The following is a 27,760-nucleotide window of genomic DNA, read 5'->3' as shown; positions in this document are numbered from 1 at the left end:
AACTCTTTACGTCACTGTAAAATTTCCCAAAAATGATATTTTGCAATTGATATTTCTGTAAGCTTTAATAATAAATAGATTAATTCATGTTATGAAGACAAACATCTATAAATTATAGTTTATTATTTCCATCTCTATCAGTTTGCAGCAATTATTTGTGTTGAAATTATTATCATTTGTATATACGAGTATGTAGAGTATTTCCTATTCATGTGCACACTTTACATATGTATGTGCACAATTCTTATTTTTTTCATAAGTTACCCGCTGGCCCGCTTTAATCATGCCAATCCTGGGTGAATATGTTATCAACGCATGTTGGAATATTTATTCATGCTTATCACATATTGAGACGCATCTGCGTCATAGTCGCTGTCTCAAAGTTGCATTAGCATATGTGCTATGTACAATTGCATCAACATAAGATTTTACGTTCGAAAACTATACTAACCGGCTATTTTCATTCAAAACCAGCGACTGCTTGTTTTCCCTTTTCTATTTTTTCATACATTTAGTAACACTTTAAACATTCTACGGAACGGTAATTCTTACTCTCGACCAATGTGCGCATAATCGAAATTGAAACTGAATTACTTCCAGACTTTATGATTTACTTACCTAAAAATAAATCAGATTTGCGTTCGGCTCGTACAAAAACTTTATACTCATCATTCAGGGAGTCTGGAACCATTTTCAATTTATAAACAGTGGCTTTGCGTAGTTTATTCAGAGGTACATAAGCATCTAGTCGGTGATCGTCCGCGCCAAGTGTAAGAATATGTGACTTAAATTTTACCAGTTTCTTTAAATTAATATCTATTGTGTGCGAGAAAATATTTAAAAAGCTTGAGTTGCAAAGTCCGAAGATTATAAAAAATGTGAGTCATATAAATAAACAAAGGTTATATTGAAACAGTTATACTATGACATATGATGATAATGGCTCGGTGATATTTTTTACAAAACTAAAACAAAATAGAAATATATAATAAGAAATAGGTTGGTATGTGAGACATTGATGTTGATTTGTTTTCATACTACTTTTAAGTGCATTTTCTCATTTAGTGAATATATATTTTTGTACAATTTTCTATTGTGTAAACAGTTAAGCTTGCGAGGACCTGTTAAAATTACAATAATAAAAATCTTAGTGTGGCGAGAGATTCATCTCTATTTTGTGGTATTTGAGAATTTGGACATTTTATATAACTTTTTTTAAACACAAAAAAAAATTGTTTAAATTGTATAATCTTAAAAATCGAAATTTGAAATGTGTTTTCATGCATGTAATTCATAAACAAAGCTTTCCACGTACTAATTTGTAATGTTATAGGTCGTTTATGCTGAACGCATATCAATACGAACTTCTCTACCTAATTGTTAAATAGTTTTTGTATTTTATAGCTTATACAGACGACGGCGTTAATCGGGATTCCCGGCACAGTTAATTCCGATAAAATTGTTGTTGTTGTAGCAGCATAAACATTCCCCATTCTTACATACGGGGAATGCTGCTGGAGTGGCAATCCTTGGCCGGATATAAATCCGGGTCGTTTCGGTAACATAGAACCGACTGCCGTGGAAACGACCGATAAAATTGTAGTGACATACGGTTATTTCGCTGATTAATGAACAGCTGATTTTCTTCTTGGATAGTTTTGTCAGTAAAAGATGGACCGCAGGCAACAAATAAGGGTATTCGCTGCCCTGATACTAAGAAATAATTATCTATTTGAAAAAAATCTGTAATTGCAATTTCTCAAATTGCTTCGAAATATCAAAACAGTTAATATAATTTCGATTGTGTTAGAGCAAATGAGCATTGCAACCAGTCATTATTGTTCATCTCTTTAAAAGTTGCATTATTTTTCATTCACAACAGATGTTAACCGTAATTTTTGGGCAATGTTGCCATCGAAATTACCCCCTAATCCGCCTAAATTGAGAGAATTAAGTCGAATGGTCAATCTGTATTAGTTGCACTTAAGTTTAAGTTTTGAGATAATTCCGAATTAAGTTGTTAAATCCCAATAAGGTCACCGCCTGCCTAGACTATTAACATCTGTAAAATTTCTGTTTTGATTTTGTTCCGTTTTCTTATTTAGGCACCTTGCTATCTAAATATTTCATTTTCAAAATGAGATCGCGGTTTCGCGCACGCAAATGGCGCAGTATAATGAAAATTGAGCTGTCAATGTCAGCTGATGTTAAGCCGGTGATGGCAAGAAATTTTGTAAGACAGATACGTTTTAAGAATTAATTTCGCGGTCTTCATCTAAAAGTTGTGTTTTAGTAGAGCTGTTTTTAACATAACCAATAGAAGGTGTAGATGTGTGGTTAAGAATCTAAATGCTGAAAGCAACACCGTAATTTTGAAAAATTGATTAATTCGAATAACATTTTGAGCGCTTTCGTAACAATTCACGATTTCTAAGATTGTTGCACGAAATTGGTTGACTTCGCAAATCGAGGTGTTTATTATAGACAAATATATTTTTACCATAAGTAAGGTAAACTTTATTTAACGATGTTCACACTGATTGCAAAATGAAGCCACATCTTAATTTACATAAAACACAAGCATCCATCCAAGCTTTTTACCTCAAATCACTGAAAATGTTCTCAATTACATTGCTTTTCAACAACAAGAACAAATATGATACACTTTTAATAAATGCTGCACCATGAACACACTTCGGAAGAGCAATGCTTTTTTCTATATATATATATTCTTCTTTAAATTGTAGGTAAAAATAGTACTTATTGTTATTGTTATGACAGTTGTATGAAATAAATGGAGATTAAAAAAAAATGTATATATAGAGCTCGCCGCATACACCCTTTTTGGGTCTTGATGTTATTCCACAAATGGAGGGTCCTACTCCGAACGGCAGATATTTTTATGAGGAGCTTTTTCACGGTAGAAATACACTCGGAGGTTTGCCATTGCCTGCCGAGGGGCGACCGCTATTAAAAAATATTTTTCTTAGTTTTGGTGTTTCACCGAGATTCGAACCTACGTTCAAATTGCGTATTTAAATTTCTGCATGAATGCCGCATTAAAGTCGTAGCCGTAAATTATGTGGCAACTCAATAACTCAAGATCGCACATGTGGCTACGCTACTACACTTGTCAGCTGTTTGTGACATATAATTTTGTTGTCCGTAATCGGCTGTTTTGAAACTCACTCATAGGAAAAAACATTGTAAATTCGCATTCGTGTGTGTTTATGTATTCGTATTATAACTTTGTTTGGTGCAAAAAGTGAGCAATAGAAACTGCGTGTAAGAAAGATTGCAAATAGAAGTGAAAACAATCTGTAGGAAAGTGATAGTGTGAGAAGCAGTATCAAATATGTAGTTTTAAACTAACTCTTATTAAAATCTACAAGACAACATTAAAAATTAAATATATCTGAATGATCTTGTGTTACTGTTAAACTGAAATTAGGTAACGGGAGTGTGATTAAATTCAAGAAATGCTAACGTTTAATATTCAACAGATTATGCATATAGGAATGTCTTTATTAAATATACAATTCAATACTCTAATTTACTTATTTAATTCACGCACACCATTTCATGAAGTCCAGTATAACGTAATTAGGTTCAGCAGGATATATTATTTATGTACATTTGTACGTTGTGTAAATTTGTTTTGCCTAGGTACATCGCAGTCAAATACATACACATCTAGGTACACACAACATACACACTCACGTTCCACTACACTTAGGTTTATGTTTCCGTAGTGACCCGTATATAAGGTAGACGGAGTGTGGTAAATATTTAATGGCTTTGCCGAAATAAGAATAATAACCATAGTCAAACAAACTTCTCTTTGAACACATTCTTGTAATTAAGAGGCGCATTTATAAAATACGTGTCAATACCGGATATTATAATTTTCCGATTCCGTCATTCATCTGAATTACTGCCACTAAAAAGAAAGGACTGGTGTAAGCCGAATCTATACAATGTAGTTGTACCAGTGTTTTTGTTTTTTCAGTCAGAATACAAACAAAAAATAAAAAAGAATAATTCAAAAACTCTTACTTCGACACTCAAACAACCAAATTGCAGTGAAATAATCAGCTGTTCTACTGGTATCACCTTGTATGGATTTGCCTTGGTCTGTTTTTTTTTTAATGTAAAAATGCCAGTACGTGGCTTGACATGAGAAATATCACATATATTTATATACATATGTATATTATAATCGCGCTTACACCCTTTGTTGGGTGTTTGGCGGAGCTCCTCCTATTTGTGGTGTGTGTCTTATGTTTTTTCTATTTATCTATAATTTCTTCTGCTTCCGAAGGACAAATGGTTTTCTATGACGAGCTTTTTCATTACAGAAATATTAGAAACAAATTTTTCTATGAAGCCTGACGCTTCAAACCAGGCACTACCGAATCGTAGTCACGTACCAATCCATTTGGCTCTAGCGGCCGCTATTACGATTGGCGCAATTAATTTCCAAACGGACGTAATAAATACAGTTTGTCTCGTAATTCTTTTCACAATGTAATGTTGTATAGTATCATTATTTTCTTAGTGCTTGGAATGATTACCATAAAAGTAAATTAGTAAAACAGCGGCCCGAAATTTTTTCTATTTATGTAAGGACAGTGGACAACATTATAAATCGCGAAGAAAACGCAAATCTGTTAGAGTTAAAACACTCTAGTGCTAGACCAAAGAAGCTCATACCAAGGCTGGAACGGTCAATAGTGAAACAAGTTGACGAAAAACTGCAGTGGAGCCTTAGAATATTAGTCACAGATTTGGAAGTTCGCCAAGGTATGAAAGTAGGTCACGATGGCAGTATTCTGGCAGGTCTGAGGCTTCGTCCACTGCGTATCACTGGTTCCGACAGGATGTCTCCTGATGTCCCCTATCCAACATTTGCATGACGAGACGCACATGCTCCCGGTTAAGGAGCACAACAAAATGCTCGGCAAGCAGTTTCTGCTTGGGTGTCACCGTAGGCCTCACCCATGCAGACACCTGCTCGAGCCTCAGCCACCTCCCAGGCACATCAGGAGACACTTCCTCAACTACGTGGACGAGATCCAGGACAAAACGGACAGACCACTCCAGGATCAGACAGTATACAGACAGGCAATTAACGACATTCATCGGGAGACCCTTACCACCTTCTTAAGCTCCCGACCCCCGAATGCCGTTATCGGAGTCCAACCACCACCTATCGCAGACGAAGAGCTCCAGCTTCCCCGAGAGTCCCGCGTAAGCTTGGCACAATTACGTTCTGGATATTGTAGCAGGTTAAACTCCTACCTATTCAGAATCGACCCCGACATACTAAACATATGTCCAGCATGTGAAGGTACCCCGCACGACACTAACCACCTCTTCACATGCCCCATCAAACCCACTCATCTAACACCTCTCTCCCTCTGGACCCAACCCGTCGAAACTGCCAGTTTCCTGGGCCTACCGTTAGATGATCTAGACGAAGACGACCGGTAATTACACTACACTGACAGGGCGAAGATACTGCTACAACAACAACAACAACAAGTAGGTCACGAAGCGGTCCAAAGAGTTCTTTTTAAAACAAAAACTTTTATCAAGAAGTGCAAGAAAAAAGTCATAACTATCGCAAGCTAATGTTGTCAAACGACTTTCTTTTGCTCTAATTCAACTTTCGCACTCAGTGGAATATTGGGATAATGTGGTTCGTTTTTTGTGATGAGACAAAAATAATGCTAAATAACTACCATGGACCCAACAGAGTTTAGAGGAAGCCGTTAACTGCACTACAAAACAACAACATTATTTCCACAGTGAAATTTGAGAAACTAAATGTAATGGTAGGGGGTTGTGTTTGTAGCAAAAGTGTTATTGATATTAAAATGATTGGACACAACATGCCAAAAGAAATTTATTCAAACATTTTACGTAACAATTTGAAACGAAGTGTGCAAAAATTTGAACTCACTAATCCAGAAAATCCAAATAAATTATGTATACCAAGATAATGATCCCAAGCCCAAGTGCTACATATGCAGACCTTGATTGGTACATAAAGTAATTGTTCAACAGTGCTAGATACTCCCGCCTAAATTGCCAATTGAAAATTAATGACCGCGTTTAGAAACGAAAGTAGTAGTAAAAAAGGGGTCCAAACAAAAACAAAACGGTGCTTCAAAGAGGAATGAGAAAATATTCCACAGAAATATGACCAAAACAAACTAAATTCATCCAATGCCTAGGAGGTTACAATCGATAATAAATAACAAATATATGAAAAGAATTTTGAGACAGTGCCGCATATAACAAGTTTTTGTAATTGCATTTTTTTCTAAACACTTTAAATAAATAATTTTTGTTTTTTACAAATCGCGGAAGAATATATTCAGTTTTTTTGTTATAAAAATTAACAAATAAATATGAGCATAACTTTCGAAATCGATTTCAAACATTTTTCCTTGTCAAATCTTTTTATATGAAAAGATTTATGAGACAAACTGTTTGTAAATATACGAGCACATTATCTAGCGCTTTGCTAGAGCATTTTTTTTATTTAAACTGATTTGTTGGACATATTTGAATATAACTCGAAAATTAATTTTTTACAGAAAATAGTCTCAACTATTATTAAAAACAAAAATACTATTTTCCAAACAAATATTACATAATGCCTCGTAATATCAAGGCGAAGACATTGAAAACTCCACATCGACCGGGTCTGAATTATCTGTATGATCAAACAATATCCGTAATTTTTCGAGATCAAAGTTCTAAAAGGAGTATTTGAATTAACAGCATAAATGTTTGCACATGCGTACATATATTTTTGAAGAATACTGTTGGAGTGGCAGGTAACGTAGAACCGAGGGTCGTGGGATCGATTAATAGGGGGGAGTCACATGGTGGTATCTTTCTCTTTAAACTTTTCTTCTACATCTCGAAGCTGACTTTACTAGAGAGAGTTTTTACCTCTCTTTTACGCTGCCGTTGCATTCGTTAGGCATTACAATTGCCCGTGAACCTTTGAATTTCTGATTTTGTTGCAATTAGTAATTTTATTGTATATAAAGTTTTTTTGAAGTGTGCAAAGAAGTTGAGCTAAGGTCATCAAATTGAAACATTTTTTCAAAACTTTTTCAGTTTTTGACTATTGACGTGTAAGAGTCAAGCTTTAATTTAAGTATAGATTGCAGGGTGCGACACTCGAAGTGTAACCAACTTCAGACCGCTCGCGCAGGAAGATGCACGGGCATCAGCTGTCTGTTAGTTGGCTAAATGACAGTCCAAAATATTGTTTACAAGCGCGCGGAAGCATTTCGCCGAGAGTAAACGCGAGAAAATAAAATCGGTAATGGATTTCAAACATAACAGTGTGATTGTATTATATTTGGCTGGAAAATCAGAACACGCGATTGTTCGTTAGCGAAAATCTCCCACGAAGTGCCAATCAAATGGCGAAAAAAATGAAAATATCTGACCGTAGCATCCGTCGCACACTGAAAACTGATCTCAAAGTCAAGCCTTACAAGATCGAAAGGTCGCATGATCTCACACCAAAGCAGTAACAAGTCGCTTCGCTTGGCCGAAAGCGGTAAATTTCTGAACATTGTGTTTTCTGACGAGAAAATTTTTCAAATTAAGCAATTCGTAAACTCCCAAAACGATTGGCCACCAGGAGGCAACATCCGCCGCAGGTAATGGTTTGGGCCGCTGTAACCGCAGATGGGCGCTCTCCAATCGTTTTCATCGAGCCTGGCATCAAGGTAAATGCGAAATATTATCGGGAAAGTATTCTGGAGGTTGCTTTGAAGCCGTGGGCAGACAAACATTTCGGTGGCAGACCATAGACGTTTCAACAGGATTCGGCACCGTCTCACAAAGCTCAAGTGAACCAAGAACGGCTAAAAAACAACGTTCCGAGCTTCATAACGTCCACACCATTGCTTTCAAATTCAAAGCAAAAGGTGTACATATCGAGTAAAAGTAAATTGATGCTTAATTTTGTATTATTTTCACACATTTTTTACTTTGAATTGAATAAAAGTAATTTTCCAAACTAAATTTTTGTGCCAGACCTGTAAGTCTGCAATCCGTCAGGTTTTTCAGAAAATAACGGCCAAAACGGTACGACGTTTTTATACGCGAAGTAAGGACCCTAAATCGTTTTGCACCTCAAAAGCGTTTTTCACCGTCATCTTCATCGTTTTCTTTATCTTCCACTGGAGCATAGAGCCTCAAAATCATCAACAAAAAAACATTGGAGACGAATCTCATATCGAATTTTGTATACTTCTGTTTTTAATGGAAAAGTAAACGAAAAAAAAATATATACATAATAAAACAAAAACAAAAATAATTTCCATTTTAATCCATTAGTAATGTAAAACCATATTATTTGTTTTGATTGAAGTTATTCACGTGAAAAATTTAGCGTATGTGTGCGTGACAAAAGTGCAACTGTTGAGCTGTGCGTGCCAAGTGCTAAAATACGTAGGGATAAGGATGTCTATACTTGTATGTATGTATGTACTTACATACACATGTATATAACCATATGTTATATAAATATGACAAACATATAAAATTGATACTTACATTTGATGGACAAAACAACGTAACGAACACGGGAAGCCTTTGCATTTGTTAAGCACTTTAACTATTATACATTTGTTATACAATAATAAAAACATATGTTATTATTTATTTCTTTAATGACTAACACAAAAATGTTTTTTACGTTTATTATTTTATAACTTAAAACTAAACACATGTTATAATTTAACATTTATAAAAATGCATATATTATTTAACGCTTCGTTTTGTACTACGATAAAACATAAAATAATAGTTTTAATAATTTCGACACATTTAACAATAATGACACACATAAGAGTACGTACGTATAATAATGATTAAAAAAAAAAGAAACAAAAGTTCGTAAGGAAATAATTAAGTTACATAAGTATAGATAATATATTTACATTTGTAGAGTGTAAGGTAGATCAAATTAAAAACTAAGTTTAGTAAAATCATATTTTACATACTTGTAACTCTCTGCCCGCAACTGGCGCACAGTGAAGCAAAAAGTCTGGCTCCTCTGCGCATTGGAGCTTTAGTTGGGTTTTAGTATATTTTATGTTTATAAATAAATAATTTTTTTAATAAGATTTTCAATATAAAACTTATACCGAGTCCGTTAAAGCTTAAATTGTTATGGTGAAGTACTTCTAGTTATTCAAAGTTAAGTTAGAACTTGGATTATTTGTATGTTAAATATGCTGCCTTTAATGGTCGCATAGTGTTAATGCTAAAAGGGATTCAAGCGAAATTTGAAATTGTTTCCGTTGATATTAGTAGTACATTTGTAAATATTTGCTTTATATAAATTAAAAATATAGTTCTTGGTGTGCGTTGTCGTGTTAGTGTGTATGTGTATATGTGTGAACTAACCACCGTTGGGCGTCTCCATCGTAGCCGTTCGCATGGGTGCATCAATTTTCACGTGTAAGCTGGATAGAGTCGTGTCGACGGGTATATCGACCTCCTGAGTGCCCACATAGGCGTCAGCGACGAGTGTTAGCTGTCCATAGAAAAGGAGAAAACCATACATATAATAAAAGTAAAAGTAAAAACTTAATCAAATTGCATACAATGCAAATAGTTTAACCATTTTTCCACAAGAGAGCTTGAAACTGTGACAAAAAAACAACGGGTTTTTTTTATTTGTACTCGCACACTTAGTTAACAATAAATAATGGCCAATGAATATTATTAACTAAAAAAATTAATAAGATTAGTACAAAAATAAAAATTTTACGTTTATAGCTTTTGTGACACCCTGTGGTGGCTATGCGCATTAGAATGAAGTCTCGAAACATTTCACTAAGTTGGAAATATAGTTCTTACTTTAGGGTCAAAAGTACGAATTGGAAACAATATCGGCATAAAAATGTACAATATATTGTTTTACGAGTACTCTGTTCAGGTTGAAACAAAAAGCACCATTTCGATTGTTGAATTAACGAAACTCAAATTTGCTTTAAACTCTAATGTAGACAAATAGACACCTTTTGAAAAACTCATGTAATTTCAATTGATGTAAACACAACAGATGTAAAGATGTAAAAATAACAGATGCTAAGTTAGGGGCCCAATAATGCCGATCCACAACTTTTAGACATAACTGGGCACAGGAGATAAATCGACTAGAAAATCAACTGTGCAAAGTTTCACGATTTCAGATCTTACTGTTTACTTAGACTATATCTATAGTCATTAAAGGTATGTGGTACATGGATCCATGAGAGGGACAGCTACAAGGTTTGACTTCAGTTCAATTGTCGCGAATATCTTCAACCTAACCTAACACATTCTTACATTTTGTTGAAATTCGATATATTATACATATTATATTGACATATGTGTATATTAATAAGCATGTTGATCTGCCACAATTCTTGGTAATTTCTTTTGAAGTTGTGAATGATTGAATAGAAAAAATATTCAGTTTTAGTTGGAGCCAGCTACCTTATAAACAAACCATGGAAATGCATTCGCATATAATTACGCGATACATGCATTGGTTGAACCTCAAACTTTGTTCATATTTTGGCATATTTTCAAATAGTTTATAAGTAATGCTTTTGGAAAATATTTAAGGCATTGATGCCTACAAAAGTTCTTTTTTAACTAATGGTTTTTTTTGTTCAATGTAATAAAACCTCTCCATAGCAACGTTTTAGATCCGCCACTTCTATTACATACGTACATATGTAGATATGTAGGTACGAATAATTATGCACATATGAACATCTTTAATTTAACTTTAAGTGTCTCTGCATTTGAAAAAGTGCGCTTCTAAAGTCGTGAAAATTAAACATTGCCAACAACCACAACTTTTTCACAGTTACTGGATGTCACCCTTCACTTTGTTGACGTTCCATAACCTGGTTTCAAACGAATGCCAAACCAAAGAATTAGAAAATTGAAAAAAAAAAAACATTTTCCATGGCATTCATTTCGTTTTTACAGGCGTATAGTTTATTTTTAACGCGTTTGAGTTCATATTTCATATTCTTTGCTTTACCAAAAGCGGTGTACGTACACCTATGACAATGCATATAAAAATCTATTTGTACCTACATATGTACTTGTATTTGTAGTACATACCTATGTGATGGTGGTTTGTATGCATATTTTATAGCCACCGACTAACTTTCAATTTCATACGTTTTTCCACCAACTTCATGGTGTGTTGGTTTTTCAAATGACGAAGTATTTAATTACTTGATACGAATTTTTGCTGTTTTTTTTTGTTTTAAGTTGTTTAACCTAATACTATAGTTACTCATGAAAATGAACATGCTTTTGCAAATCTTTAGCAAAAATTAAACCCATCTTGTTTTCGTGGTCATCCATGTGCGTACTCGTATGCGAGTATTATTTTAGCTTGTACTTTTTCCATTGCTGATTTCTTTAGAAAGTAAGTTTAAGTTAGGTGTACTCATGCGCACAAGATATCAAAGGAGTGTACAAGAAATGAGAAACTGCAACTATCATATTTAAATTAATATTAATTGAGTGAAGTAAACAAGTGTTTTTATTGAAAAAAAACAACAACAATATATTTATGAAATTTATTAAATAAATCGGGTTTGGTTCCACCTCTGGATTGCGCCTTTACAAAAACAGAAAATTTCTCCATCTCGGAAAATATTTTTTTCCACTTGCTTAGAATTGCTAACTATCCTATAGACCTGTTCTAGTTTTTCAAAATTAATATTTAATAAGTGTAATCACTTCATATCTACTTGTTGAGCTACGGTGACTTCTTTACATTATTTTATTGAACCTGTATTAAGATGGCTACTCAAGTTACGGCTATAAATGATTAAATATTTTGAGAAAAGCAAGTAATTTAGTGCCTGACGGAAAAAAGTGCTAAGTCGGCTTAAGTTATTTGATCAAACGTATACAGATACATATATAGTATGTATATAGTCATATCAATTTATAAATACATATTTATGAAACATTCTGCATCAACTGAGCCGTCCTTGTGCCCAAAAATGACTTCGTTTTGAATTATTGCTCATAGTCTTCATATTTATTTAAAATAGTTTCCTTTTTAATGCCGAATGTCTTTTTTTATTCAAAAATTCATGAGATTATTTTAAAATTCAAAATGGCAGATTTTTTTATTCTTGATTAGCGCGTTAACTGCTTAAGCGATTTCGGCTATTTATATATCTTTGTCTATATAAATATATACATATATATATAATATATATTTATATAATATAAATGGCGCGTATACCCTTTTTGGGTGTTCTACATTCCTAAACCGACTCCGAACGGCAGATATTTTTACGAGGAGTTATTTCATGGCAGAAATACACTCGGAGGTTTGTCATTGCATGCTGAGGAGCGACCACTATTAGAAAATACTTTTTGTGTTATTTGCTGTTTCATGCACGTAGACTCGATCCTGCCCTCTTCCGAATGGTAGTCACGCAGCCCATTCAGCTGCGGCATTTTTGCCTATGTAGGTCTCGTAAAAAAAATAACATCTCAAATCGAGGGTTTGCTTATTTTCAGGACTATTAGATCCATAAATTTCGTATTCTAAAAATCTTAATTCAAATATACATATATTTAGCGATCCCAAAAACCTCCAAGTAATGAGTTTCAGGTGAATCCAATGAACTTTACAACAAAAAAATACGTCCAATATATAATATCTGTCCTTTTTTAGTAATCTAATAATACGTTCACATATGCATTAATCACCTATAAATCCACCAAATTAATCTACCCGTTCACATATATATGGCAGATTACCTGCAAAACTGACAATCAGCTGGCAATACTGCTTTGGGAGGTTTTTCTTCATAGAAATTATTTTGATGGAATATTTCGGTGTTTTTGGTTTTTTTAATTATTACTAACGATATGAAGAAAATACAAGGAGAAGGAATAGCTAATTTATTTGCTCAATTGGCTGCTAATAATAAACAGTCAATGAACCTTCACGAGCATTTCTTGCATAACTATTTCTTTAGTCATGCCATTTTTGACATGACTGACATGATTTGATTCTTTTAATGTTAAACGCATTATTAAATATTTATTTGTTTAATCAAATTAAAATAGGTGATTTTTTTCATTCGGCACTAATGGCCTTAGTTGTCATATTAGAACTACTCTCATATGTATAATATGAAAATGTGCCACTGTTCGCTGAATTGAACTATTTTGTGCTTGGCGTGGAAACTGCACAAGTTTCCGAATTCACAGCCATAACTTGTCGGCCATACCAATATCGGTTAACCGCGGTATTTAGCATTTAAACCAGTTTTTTCGCTTTTTGTTGTGATTTTCTGCCATTTTCACTATGTTTTATGATTTTTTAATAAATATTTCTTTTATTTGTAAACTTGTATTTGAAAAAGTGTGCACACTAACTAACTCACTACGCTAAGCGTCGAGCGTTGTACGATTACGATTAATTATAATTACAAGCCGCAATTAAATGTGCGTTCGGGTCGAGACAAGTCAGGGCAGTAATGTGTGGTTTAAAGAGTTAGAAAGAGCATAAATAAATTTGCCCACTTATTTTACACAAATTAATAAACAACAAACTGTGGAAGTAATTAAATAAATATGCTATAAGAGTAACTTACTGTACCTGTAACGGGAGATGTCAAAAATTAGAATCTTTTAAGAGCGTCGTAAAAAGGATTTGGTTTATTTGCATCTCAGAAAGTTTACAATAATATATTTGCTATTTTAGCTTTTTTTGAGTTCGTTCTTCACAATTTTTAGCTCGCCAGTTGTTCTCGTATACCCTTAAGCTTAAATTTCCGAAGAAATTCTTTATTGGACTATATTGTGGCAAGCTTGTGGGATTCCGCTCTTTTGATACAAAATTAACTTTTCGCTTATTTAAAAGCTATTGAGTTTTAATGGCCTAGTGGGACGACCAGAAAGACATAGTTACCATCAGAATGTTACTTTTTGAAGAAAGAAATCAAAATTCTGGTCAAATATTCCTTCTGGTTTACTTAGGAATACTTCTTACTTCACTGCAAAGCTATAAGACTTAGCTTGAACCAAGCCTTTATTGGGTGTTTGGCTGAGCTGCACCTCCTATTTGAAGCTTGCCATTGCCTGCCGAGAGGCGACCGCTATTAGAAAAAGCTTTTCCTTCATTTTGGTGCTTCACGGAGACTCGAACCTGTGCACTTCCGAATGGTAGTTACGCAGCCCATTCGGCTACTGGGGCGGCCGCATTACTTTTGGTTAAAATTTGTGCCCTTAATTCAACTTCACTTCAGAGCCTCATTTGGAAATGCCATTTGTAGGGTGAAATGGTTGAAGTGCCAGTCCGGCACTCCTCAAGTAGCACTGAAGCGCCATTTTGATGCCATTTGTATTGTATAAAATCGAACATATCTAGGCACCTGAGATTTACTGAGTGGAAAATATCTTACGTCATCTAAAATGTATGACTTTTTATTGAAATTTCGAATCATCTATTGGCATCGCGACTTTATTTTAGATATTTGCTGCTAACTAACTTTACTTGAGGACTTTGCTTGAAGGTTTCTTAACGTTTTACAGATATAACTCTGATGGAAATTCATTTATGTGGCGGCGTTGCGTGGGCTTATTTCATCCTTATTGTTGAATTTATCATTAATTTTAGATATACCATATGTAATCATGATCAAAATCCTTCCATTGCCACATTTTTTTCCACGCTCATAGCCTTAAGAATTCTATATAAAGTAGATCTAGAAACTTTGAAATGATTAACGCTAAATATTTGTGAAGCTCGTGGGTGGTACGTTGCTTCAACGACATCTCTATGAAAACCATTTTTTTTCTGGCAACAGAGGCTACGGAGCATGTCTAAATACCCATTCACGCCTACTGATTCGTTGCGTAAATTAAAGAAAATTAACAAAACGCTAATTTTTTTGTCATCACTCGCTAGTAGAAATAAAAAATTTTAGTTAGAAAAGAATTTGTTTACACTTACCGTGCTGCCCTCCAGCTCTTGCGAGCTTTCACTACCCACAAGATGAAGTACTTCACCGCCCGAGCGTATGGCCACCTCGCCGAGTATGCCTCCCACAGCCTCCTGCGTTTCATTTTCACTTACCGAGCGCTCACCATACCAGATAAGGTAGAGCTGTAGTTGGCAAAATAAATAATCAAATATTAATTTTAATTTCGAACTGTTTACGAAATGAGATGATTTAAATTATATATATATTTTACCAAGCATTCCCTTCTACTAACCCTAATGCGCTTTTTCAACAGCGTTATAGCTGCATCCTGCACCAGCTCGGTGTGCGGTGGTATCACTGCAGTGGATATAAACACAGCGCTGTCATATGGCACCAGTTCGGAGGCATGTACAATACCTACAAAAGAATTACCGCCGTCATGTACTTTGATGCTGTTCAAACCGGCGAGGAATTGCCGCGTATTGTTGAAGCTATAGGCGGCCGGGATGCCTAGAAAATGAATAAAGTGTAAAATCAAATATTGTGCGCACATATGTATGTATGTATGTATGTATGTATGTATATCATATGGTATACAAAGATTTCCAGGTATAGAAACAAGGGTGGGCCGATAAGGAACTAAACATTTAATTCAATTCGGCAAAAAATGTTTTCTTTTTCAACAAGTGCTGCTTTTAGCTCGGTACACTTCACCCAAACGTTCTCCAGGTGTGTCTCAAAATAGGCATTTGTTTCATTGAAAACATCTTATTACACCCAAATATCCTCCTGACGAGCCATTTCTTCATATTTGTAAACAGGTGATTGTTGCAGGTGGCTAAATTTCAAAAATATGCGGGACGAGGTAGCAACCCATAACCTAATTAATGCAATTTCGCTATCGAGACTGTGCTCTTGTGCCCCGATGCATTGCACCTCACATCGCCAAATACATTTGTTTTCGGCGTTAAACCGATTCAAAAGCCTCCACTTACTAAAAAATGTCGGCAAGATTTAGTTGGCAAAATTCTTATCAAGCAGATCGTTAACGAGTCGTTGGTACTGGTTTAAGTTACGCGCTTCCATCACCCACGACAACTGAAACCGTGACGTGCCCCTGACAATCGATTCTACGTTACCGTAATGATCCAAGCGTAAAGTCCGTCCAAGGGAGCAGTATTCCACAAAAAATGTATGGGGAATATTTTATGCTGTTACAGCATAAAAAAGCCTCACGCATTTTTTGTACAATCTTCGAGGGGGTTTCAACTTACACAATATTTTTTGAACGAACTTGCAGTTTGGACAACACATCACTCACTCTGCTATAAATCTTAATCATTTTAAGATTTCATTTATAATTTTTGCTAAAGGTGTCGTACGGCAATCATATTTGTGTATTAGACAGCTGCAGTACTACTAATATGCACAATCAAACAAGCAATGGAGCGCGTAAAGGCCAAAATAAAGATTTCCGTCACACAAAATCATTATTTTTTATTTGGTAAAAAATTTATTCAAAAGCAAAATTGGATGATTAATTTTGCGCCACCTTGTGTATTAACCTTTTACCCTTAACCATTTTTTTTTTGTAATACTCGCCCATAAGACGACGGAAAATTAGGTGAAAACTTAAACTAAACATTTAAACTGATTTATTTAGATATGAATTCAATATATTTACTTGATTTATAAATTTACATGATCAACAAACCAGGGATGTACAAAGTTTCAATATTTGTTAAAGAAAACTCCAGCAATGATAAATAAATAGACTGAAAACTGAATTCTTTTCATGCCCTCGTAGCAAGGCCTTTCGGCCGTTAAGGGTTAATATTCTGATGTTAAATCCTATGCTTATTGTCTTTCGATATTTTCGGCTCTTGGCTTACATTCATGAATCTCATTTGGCCGGGTATTTTTTATTGTCGTCAATTGGGCTCACCAATTTTCATCCAAAACAATTTTAACTAATCTAAATGATTTTTAATAAATATTTCCGTAATTCTTTTTAATTTTGTCTTTGTTAGGTTTTATACTTTTTTATTTTGCATTTAAATCTTTTTGTATTTTTTTTTTCAAGTTTTATTTTTTTTGTATTTTTTAATTAAAATTTTTTTTTTTAATTTTTAATTAGAATTTTTTTATTTTTAATGTTTTTTTAATGTTAAATTTTGTTTGGTTTTTTTATTTAAATTATCATTATTTTTTTTTGGTTTCAATTTTTTCTTTGTTTCATTTTCATGTTTTGTTTTCTTAGTTTTAACATTTCAAATTATTCAAAAAAGCTAACTTTGTGAGCAAAATACATCATAATCAAAAATTTCATGCGCGTGTTTCCGAAATTACTGGCACTCAACTCACTCCGTTGCACCTGATGCGTGCCAACCACCTCATTAAAACCCATTACACTCTGCCACTCTCCATATTGCAACAAAAATCTGGCGCAATCACTCACTCAAACAATCATCATCCATTCAATCACTCAACTTTAACATGTTTTTGCAAACAATAAGTGGTGTTCACATGGCTATTTACATATATTATGCATTCATACGTATGCATGTATGTGTTTCCGATTATGTTTACTCACCTGAGGCATTCAGTGAGACCAACACAATTTTTATATTCAGATTTGTGCGTAGCGCGTCACGCCACAGCGCCTTCGTCTTTTCCAGCGCATCTGCCGATGGATCAACAATAACAGCCAGGGGCATCCGTATGTAAGCATCTTCAATGTAGTTGCGTAATTGTTCGTGTGGCAGTAGTTTGCGGCGGCGTGGTATGTTTATTTGTTTACCCTGTTTGCCTATAGGGCGTATAGTTGTTATTGGCATTGTTGTTGTCGGTGTCAATGTTGTAGTCGGTGAAGCAGCTACCGCCGATTCTGTATCGAAACCTGTTGCCATTGCCGAGTTGGTGGATGCCGCAATGCTAGGCATGTTAACGTCGATAGAGTTCTCGCCACCAAATACAGGTATTGCGACAGTTGTTGGCGTAGCTGTGGCGGCCATTAATAATGGGCCATTTGTAGTCCAACTGGCGCCACGTGCCTGTGCGACAGCTGGTTGTACACGCGCCATATATAAATTTGGTAGTTGTGCTTCGCTAACACTGGACGGCGTATATAATGCCGGTGCAGGCGTTGGTGTTGGTGTTGGCTTTGAAATTGGCGGCGAAGGTGTGAGTGGCAAAGCAGGCCCCACCATTGGCCGCACCACACCTTCTTTACTATGATGTAACTGCTGCTTTTCCAGGCTATCTTGTGGATCCTCATAATAGTCCTCATCTGAGCTATTTGGTTGCAAATGCTGTTTCCGCGGTTGCGGCATAGCCACTTGCTTATGTTGTTGTTGTTGTTGTTGTGATGGTGGTGGTGTCAGTTGCTGTTCTTTCAGCGTATTATCTTCCGTTTCGGCGGGATGATATAATTTCATTGCGATTGCATTGATTTTATTTGTCTTCTTTGTTCTCTCATTCAAGTGTTCTTCATCTTCCACATAATCGGAAGTCGAGACGCTTGCGTCTGCTTCTTCAACCGATACACTACCGCCAGTTATGGTGCGTGGAAACTGTTCAGCCTTACCTTTTCGCACATAAGCCGGTATCATTGTGTTCATTGAGTTGGGCATCACAGTTGGCAGCAATGATATTGGCATCTTTGCTGCGCCACCATTCATTAAGGTGCTGCTGTCCAACATCTCGTCCTCCTCAGAGTCCGTCATCATGTCATCAGAACGCGCTTGTGCCCTTATTATGTTCATTGATTCATTACTCATTTCATTTTGTGGTGGCTGTGAGATTTGTGCAGCTACAGAGTCTACATTCTCACCGCCCTCGTCCATCTCCTCTAAGAGCTTCTTACGCTTTTCATGCTCATCCATGTCCTGCTGTAGAACAGATGTTTCATAAATCTCATCATTACCACTCGTTATTTCGCTATTGGCGCCACTACCACCACCACCGCCGCTATCGCCATTGAAACCCAACTCACCACCACCACCACCGCCGCTATCGTAATCCGGCGCACTGGATTGGTGACTGGAAGTGATGAGTAGCGCAAATATAGCAAATGTTAGGAAAATGGTTGCGAATGGTTGTAGTCGCAAGCGGCTTAAAAAATGTGTGCTTGCGTAGGCGAATAACATTTCTGCTTGTTTTGCGTAAACTTGGTTTTATGCACTTTTAATAGTTTATCTTCAAGTCTTTACTTTTACTTTAACTTTACTCAGCTAAATGACGCATCCTTTCCACTCAAAGAGTCATTTGAAACTGAAAAGAGAAAAATAAAAAAAAAATTTGAAAAAATGTGTTATGAGTTGGTACTTGTATATGGGCGCTAAAGTGAAGTATAAACTTATAACTGCAATTGCACAAAAAAATATTAGTACGCATACCCACAGTGGCGGGCATAAATTTAAATAATGTTTTTAGTTGAGTGGTTAACTAGCTTTTTAGAATAAAACAATATTTTGCGAGACGTTTTCTCATTTTGTCTAAATTGTTCCTCACTTTAAAATGACCGATTGACTTTTTTGGTTTTTGTTTTTAGCACCATTAATTTATTTGAATCATAAAATTTGATAGATGCGATTAACTGTTTGTAAACAAATTAAAAAAGAAAAATACAGAAAAATATATGTAAACTAACACAAAAAAAAAGGAAAAAAAAAGTATATAAAACCAAATACAAAAAAAAAGTTAAACAAAACACAAAAAAAAAGAAGTGGCCTTTAAATATGTACATACATACATACCACCTTTATCACAATCAAGCCGGAACAACCGGCAGGTGACGCTCTAAGTCAACTGATTTCACTTATGTGTTTTTTGTTGGTTAGGTTGCCACATTTGTGATTAACATTCCTACCAAAATTTTATCGCCATTGCTGAACATTTGTAAGTTACGCCATCTTGAGTAAATCCACCTCTGCAAGTGTTTTCGATTTTTTACTATTTTAAAAACGGATTTGAATTTGCAACAACGAGTGGTGCGAACAACAATGGTGCGGAAACCTTATAAATCTTGGGAAAGTGTTTCGGTAACGATACTCTAAATAAAACTGCCGTTTACGAAAGGCATGAACGCTTCAGAAGAGATCGTAAGTTGATCGAGGATGATTGGCCGTTGACATCGAAAACTGATGAAAACATCAATAAAGTTAAAGAAGAGTTGATTAATAGTAATAATTAATCATCAGAGAGCTGAGTTCAACATTGCTTATGGATCCATTAAGGACATTGTAAATAATGAGTTGGGCGTTAATATCGCCAAAGACATGATTTCTAAGGCTTAAGCCAACCATTCAGTAAATGTATCATTACTGGAGATGAGACGTGGGTTTATAAGTACGAAAAGCAATACAGATATCAGCCGAGTGAGTGAAGAGCTCCAAATGAATCAGGATCCAAAAAGCCGCGTCGTTTTGAGTTAAAAAAGAAAGCGATGCTTACGATTTTTAGGGATTATAACGGAATTGTACATCACGAATTTTTGCCAGAATGTCATACAGTTAATAAGGACGGTAAGGAAGGCAAATAAATTCGCCAAAAAAGAAAGGATTTGCGCCATGAGAACGCATCGGTGCCATCATTATGTGTGAATTTTTGACCAAGAACGAACCGAATACTACCTGATATCGAATTTATCTGATATCGCCGCATTTTAGCAGCCGGAAGGGAGTAATGGAAAAAATCTAAGACGGCTTTGATGGTTATGCTGAAACTACAGTTCCAAAAATGCTTCGAGAGCTTGATCAAACGTTGACATAAGTGCGTTGCAGTTGATGGGAAGTACTTCGAAGGCGATAATATCATTTTTGAGGAAGAAACTTGTGGCACAAAATACAACTGCAATATTACTGACCCGGACTTATTTAAAAAAAAAATTTATGTATCAAAATAGAGCATCGTAGCTTTAATAGCTATGAGAATATGGCAATTTAAAAAGTACCGTTATGTAGGAGGTGGATGTATTTGAGGGTGGGTTTGTTCATATTCACACCTTTTAATAATCCAAAGCAGGGAAACTTACATACTAAATTTGTAGTTTACCTCGTTTCCCACCTTGCCTAACGGAAAGTCTAACACGTTTGTGGGTATGATTTAGGAGTTTGTATGCAAGCATATTTTACTTTGATTATCCAATCTTGGTTTGTAATACCAACTCAATCGGAGTAGAAAATTGTTGCTAATTTCCCTTACTACTACATATTTTTAAAATTACCATAGATTTCGCTCTCTGTATCTCTCATTTATGTTTACAGTTTTTGCCTGCCTAGTTTTATGGAAATTTTTTTTATTTACAAAAAGGTCACATTTGTGTTTACTTCAAAGCCGGTTAGTATTTTTAACATGATTTCTATATGTGTAAGTAAGTAAGTATATTATAATATTTTTCCAGTTTCACATATGCACATACCGGGTGAGGCCGTTGAAGTGTTTTTGTATTTTAGTGTTGTAGTGTTATATGCCTTTTTGTATTTGCCAGTTTTATTCTTAATTTTTTATGGAATGTTAGAAGGCATTTTAAGGCAGTTATTCCATTCAGTCATATTCCGCCAACAGCATCTAAAAGATTTTTAGGCTAAAAATTGACTCAACTACCAAAAAGAAAGGGGGGTATTTCGAAAGGGCCTGCGTAAATTTTATGCAGACTATCTTTCTCAAGGCGAGTCTATTAAAAATTGTATCAGTAGACCAGCTGATTTGTTTTTTTTCCTTTGTTTTCTTTCGCCGTGTATATTAGGATACCAGTACAAAATTAAATGACGAAAAGCCGTTCGATTCGCTCAATCGTTGTATGCTTCTAAGTCCAACTGCATGCCGGCTGTTCAGCGCAGCTTGTCGTTTTCTTTTTCTTTTTATTTTTCTCTTTATCTTTCTTTTTCTTTTATATTTTCTTTTGTCGTGAAATTCGAAAGCACAAAACGTTGTTGTTGGTCTGGTGCCATCACCTTTAATGAATGCGCCTTCATCTTTAAGGTTAATTATCATTCCAATAAAGCTAACCACACTTGGCTTACCAATCAATACTCGTTCTCAAATGATTTTATTGGTTTATTTGCACTTTGATGTGCCCCTTTTTATCGGTACCTTGTAGAGTGACTCTCAATTCGTTCAAAGTTATACAGGGTCCGCCATATAACTTTACGGAATTAAAAATGCTATAAAAAAGAAACTACTCAATATGTTTCCAAACTGTTTTTTTTATTTTGAAGTACAATCCTTCCGGTTAATGATGGAACACAACTTCATTCATATGGCTGCCTCGGCTAGCTTTGTACGGCGTCATACCAAGGTCTTTAGCACAGCAGCAATATTTTCGGGTGTACGCACGGTTTTTGGTCGGTCACGCGTTTGGTTTGTCAATAAGCAACCCAGTTTCTCTTACTTTTTTCGTAAAGTAACGCACATACGCTTCATTCGGTGCTTTTCTTCTTCCCATTGCCGTACGTAATTTTGGTACACATTCTGCAACATTACCATGATTTTCAAAGTAATGTCGCAATATTTCCCAGCGTTCTTTGAGCGTATAGAAGCAGCAAAGAGAGCAAAGAATTTGGAACAGATGTAAGAGTACATATTTTTAAACAAGCTCTTGTGTTGGAAGAGCGGAACTCTTCTGCGAGCTGATTTCCATTATGCTCCTGCAGCTGCAGTGCATCGCCGGCGTGGCGCTTTTCAGTACTACCTCAATTCTTTTTTCTTAAGGTAACTAGTGTGCTATTGTTTTGTATGTAATCGCTATCCTGCCAAAGGTTATTTTGTCTCCTTTCTTTTAGCAAATATGTATGCCACCTTTCAAACGCTTTATAGTGGATATAGTGTATAGAGTAAAGTGCTAGCCAACGGCTTACTTATGAAACCGGAAAATACTGGCTATCAATGTATAAGCTTTCGAACTGAAACAGCGGCCTGTGTTTGTGTTTTGGACTAAATTTCGTTCACTAGTTTGTAGTTTCACTAGTTTCTACGCAACGCAAGCTGCGGCTTTCATTTATGCTATACCGACGGCAAATCAATGCTACCCGCAACAATTAATCGAATGAATTGTGCTTTACTCGAAGAAAGACAAAAGAATTTTCTTTGACGCACCATCAAGCTGAGCGAAGCATGTCAAGGAAATGGGAGCTGGACTTCACTGGGAAGTTTTGAGTTTTCTGATCTTGAAAAATATGGCAATTCCGACAACCGAAGACTTCGCCACCTAAAACGAGATAGTTAAAATCATTTGTTGGGGATTTAGCATGGACTGTTACTGCTCCAAAATGAATTGGCCCCGATTTAGCCTCAAGATATTCCAATTTAATGCGTTTGAAATATTGCTGCTTTGTTTAAATCAAAATACTCACACGTTGGCAGCGCTAGCCGCCAGCAATTGTTCTGCATTCAGCCGTAGCATAAAACAATATCTTAGCATACCATAACGCTTTGTCTAACCTTGACCATCCAAATCAATTTGAAAATTTGAATTTGAATGTAACAAACGCATACTACTAAAACGCGCTCAGTAGCAAGCAGACCGGCAACAATGACTGTAAAAACAGCGCCAATGCCTTTTGGTGTGTGTGTGACGTGTTGGTCCAGTATATTAATATTGTAATAGCAGTACAGACATATGTATGTACCTGGTCACCCTGTTTGTACATTTGTTATTTCTTCGTTCAACTTGGCTGCTTTAGAAATATTTTTGTGAAATTCCATTTTTGTTTTGATATGTTGTTACTCGTAAGAATGAGTACCAGCTGTTTATATATACTTAAATACTTGTATTCAGAGAATTTCTTGAAATAATATGTCTTCAAGTAAAGATTGAGTGTGGAATTTAGGGTCGAATAATCATAAAAGTTGGCGCAAAGCTATATGAGTAGAAGCCTAGAGATTGCGGAAGTTCCCCGTAGGAAATGGGATTTATAATATATTGCAATTTGTTAAAAATATGTAAATGCTTGCATATGAACCCAAGAATGATAGAATACAAGATTCTTCAAATTAAAGTCGTAAATTTGCTGACGAGGTGGATGAGAGAGGTGGATGAGAGATCTAAAAAGAGAGTGTCATAATAGCAGGATTTTTAGGCAAAATGAAAAGTTAAGTTAAGATAATAGAAAAAAGAATATAGAGAAAAAAGTTATTCGTAAGCAAAAAATTAAAAAAAAACAGCTGACTCTGATTCTACCAAATTCACTGCGCCACAGAGTAGCAGCCTCCTGAAAAATTTTGGGACACTATTTTAGAAAATCCGTGCTATGCATCACAGTTTGCGTGGCGAGACACAAGAAAGTTCATTTTTATTTTCTCTATATTTGAAAAAGGACGATAACTTATCGAAACATAAACTGGTAGGTGGTATAAAATTAATCATCCAATTTTGTTTTTGAATAACTTTTTTACTAAATAAAATAAACATTTATTTTGTGTGATGTAAATCTTTACTTTGACCTTCATGCGCTCCATTGCTTGTCTGTTTGTATATTGCAGCTGTCTAGTTCGCAAGTGTCAAAATTGACTAACTTACGACGCCATTTGCAAAAATCATAAATTATTCGGTAGGGTGATTCTATTTGCGCCACATTTTGTATACGTATATACATTTGTACATCTATGCTTATGACAATCAGCGTAGAATAAATAGTTTCACTGCGCATTTTACCCCATTTTATATTTTTATAACAAAATTTACGCACCATAAAAGTTAACAACAAAAACAAAATGTAAAAAGAATAACTATTCGATAAAGAATATAGTGTGTTACATCTATACCTACATCATACTTTGATGCTAAAATTTCTATAAACCATATAAAAAATATACCAAATCACATCTATTAAATATTTATTTTCAGAAACAAAGTTGTTAATCGTATTTTCATATTTTACAGCCGAATTATTAATATTCAACATTAAATCGCCAAATACCCGAATATTTAGGCAGCATTAATTTTAGTTATTTTCCAAATTATTTATTTTGCCGATTATTGCAATCCGACTATTCAAATTTTTTATTTCCACAACTGGTTGCCGAAAATTGCAATTTTCCAAGTTATCTTCTTGGTGTTCATTTGGGAAAGTGAAATTTTTTGACAGCAAAATGAGTTGAAAGATCACTTTCCTTGCCACGCCTGACTGCATCATAAGCATGATTTAGCATGTGTGAGTGTTTAGTTGAAACACTCGCCTTTCTTCTTTTTAAATAATTTTACCTAATCTCTCATGAAGAGTGGAAACCCACTTCATTCGCTAGACGCATTATTTACAAAGATTTAATTTTAAAAATTGCTAAAAGTGTGACAACTGTCAATTTATCTGTTTCATACGACGAATATACACACACGCACACATGCGCACCATCCGAAAGATTTTGTGAAACATTCACGCTGTTAATGCGAATATCTGGGCGCTCCTCTGTCTACAAACTTTTTGATAACTATTGTGGTGAGATTTGTTTACTTTTCATGTTGCGCCGATAGTTTGAATGATTGATTACCGACAGCCGGCAAAACTGCCTGCCAATTTTTATGGTTTGTTTGTTAATAACACAAAATAAACCTGTTTCAGTTGACACAGTTTGGAGAAGCCATCTATCTACTATATGTGTACGTACATATGTCTGCACATACTTATGTAAAATAACAATCAAATTAGGACGCTAGCATATTTGATTTTTTCGGCAATAATTTTTTACTGCTATAAGCTACACCAGCGAACAAGATAAGCTTTTTTCTATGCTCGAAATTCATTTACGTTAAGTTGAGGTGGTTGCCGGTAAGCATAAATCCGTGATACCATACTATTGAAAAATAACTATATTTACTCATATAGTAGACAAGTAGTAACTATATTTACTCATATACTTTCGGCGTGCACCTTAACTAATAATAGGTATATGTATGTATATATAAGTAAATTGGCGCTTACACCCTTTGATGGGCAGTTGACCGTGCTCCTGCCCCATTTGTGGTGCGCGTCTTAATATTACCCCACAAAATGGAGGGATCTACAGTTTTGACCATAATATTATTTGAAAAATTGCTAGTTGTTTAAATGTTTCGAGAATAATTTTATTATTTTTCATTATCATGCATTTTTCTTTATGGCAAAAATTTTCATAAATTTTTTCTTTGTATGATAAGGTTTCATTAATTCTGTGGAATAATTTGCTGAAAATTTGAAACTTCACAGAATGCTCAAACAATGAATTATTCACTTCAAAACGTATTTGTGAATTATTTAAATCAATATAATTTAATGCTATCATAAGAAAAGCGGTAATTTAATAATTCTACTATATATGCAAATCTTTTTGTACATAACATAAAAAATCTTTATTTTCTTGATTTTAAAACAACACTGCATGAAAGCTATCTAACGAATACACCTTGCAGGTTTCCGGGGAAAAAACAATAAATACTGCATAACTGCAAGAATACATAATGTATGTATAAGTACATACATACATATGCATTCATCAAAACAATAAAAGACGAACCAACATTAAGCAAGCCAAACAATAAATCAACAATTGCTACTGTCGCTCAGAGAGCATTTCTCGCTAATTTATTACTTTAATAAAAAAGAACTGTTAAAAATAACAGCATAATAAATTCATTACATCTGCCAAACTGCTGCTGCTGCTACTACATATTGCTGTTATCTGTAGTGGCTTAGCAAGCTGACAATCAGCAGCTGTTAGCCAGCGGCTGTTAATTAGCAGCTGAGCTGCACACAACGCTGCAACCGGCTTTCTTTTGCTTTGACCTTGGTGTGTTGTTGCGTTCATATTAAGCGAATTAACTATGCATTTGTTTATAAAAGAAACAATTTAAATAAACAGGTATATCGCATTTTTATTGTAGTTGGCATACCAAAGTCGCGATTCGTGACTAGCGGCTGAGGTGTGACTAGTTGTATGATTTCCACAATTGTCGATCTACATAAGTAGTTAAAACGGTTGTTTTCTTTAGTTACCTAAAATTAACGTCTTTTAATTAAAATTAACTTTGTTAAAATGAATTAAAATGAAATAAACTTTTTGCAAGTGGTTTTTAAAAAGATAGTCGCTGCTTACTAAGAAATATAGTATGTAATTTAACGTAAATATTTTATTTATTTTAAATTTTTTATTTTATTTATTTTGAATTTTTTTATTTTATTAATTTTTTTATTTATTTTTTGTTTTTTATTTTTATTTTTTTTTTTATTTTTTTTTTTTTGATGCCAACCCCTCATTTTGTTCTATAACAAAAAAATTGACACCAATTTTTTTTTCTTTATTTTTAATTTAAAATTTACGCTTGCCGCTAACGTTTTCAAAATTACCATTGATTTAAGGAACAAATAACTTAAATTATTTATTTTTAAACTACAACTTTCTGGGTAAGATAAAAATGTAATTAAATATCAACAATTCATTGTGTAAAACGTGTAAAAAACATGTAAAGCAACATAATAATAGTGAATCATTTTGTTATTAAAAATTTCTTAAACCAAAAATAATAAAAAAGGAGATTAATATTTTTTTTATTATTTTTTAACATTTATTTTTTAATCTTGGAGGGTTTTCAGGCCCCCTGTGAAATAGTTAAAATTATTTTGGTTTTTAATAAAGCGTAGGGTATAATTGTTTAGACATTCGTCAACATTAGTAAAGCACATTTTTCCGCGGGAGTCAATGGTCATTTTCAAAGCGTTAGCAGCATGGGTAAATACATATTATAAAAAACAATGAAAAATAAAAAATAAGTGTCC

General features: G+C 34.6%; 2 protein-coding genes across 5 annotated transcripts in view; one reads left to right on the top strand and one right to left on the bottom strand.

Annotated features, from left to right (window-relative positions):
• LOC129237343 (mucin-2) overlaps positions 1-27,760 on the top strand; it is a 104,645-nt gene that overhangs the window by 2,631 nt on the left and 74,254 nt on the right. The window lies entirely within an intron of this gene.
• The window catches only part of LOC129237344 (uncharacterized), a 63,478-nt gene that overhangs the window by 2,203 nt on the left and 33,515 nt on the right, over positions 1-27,760 (bottom strand). For all 4 annotated transcript variants that reach the window (XM_054872028.1, XM_054872029.1, XM_054872026.1 and 1 more), the window contains exons 2-6: positions 17,605-19,283; positions 15,304-15,521; positions 15,041-15,193; positions 9,448-9,577; positions 619-816 (exon numbers count right to left, since the gene is read on the bottom strand). In XM_054872028.1, coding sequence (XP_054728003.1) covers positions 619-816; positions 9,448-9,577; positions 15,041-15,193; positions 15,304-15,521; positions 17,605-19,159 — 2,254 coding nt within the window. In that variant the 5' untranslated portion in view covers positions 19,160-19,283. The remainder of the gene's footprint in view (positions 1-618; positions 817-9,447; positions 9,578-15,040; positions 15,194-15,303; positions 15,522-17,604; positions 19,284-27,760) is intronic.

The sequence above is a fragment of the Anastrepha obliqua genome, chromosome 2 (assembly GCF_027943255.1).
Source record: "Anastrepha obliqua isolate idAnaObli1 chromosome 2, idAnaObli1_1.0, whole genome shotgun sequence".
In the NCBI taxonomy this organism is placed as follows: Eukaryota; Metazoa; Arthropoda; class Insecta; order Diptera; family Tephritidae; genus Anastrepha; species Anastrepha obliqua.
Note: the sequence above shows the minus strand (reverse complement) of the source record. Positions and strands in the feature narration are given on the sequence as shown.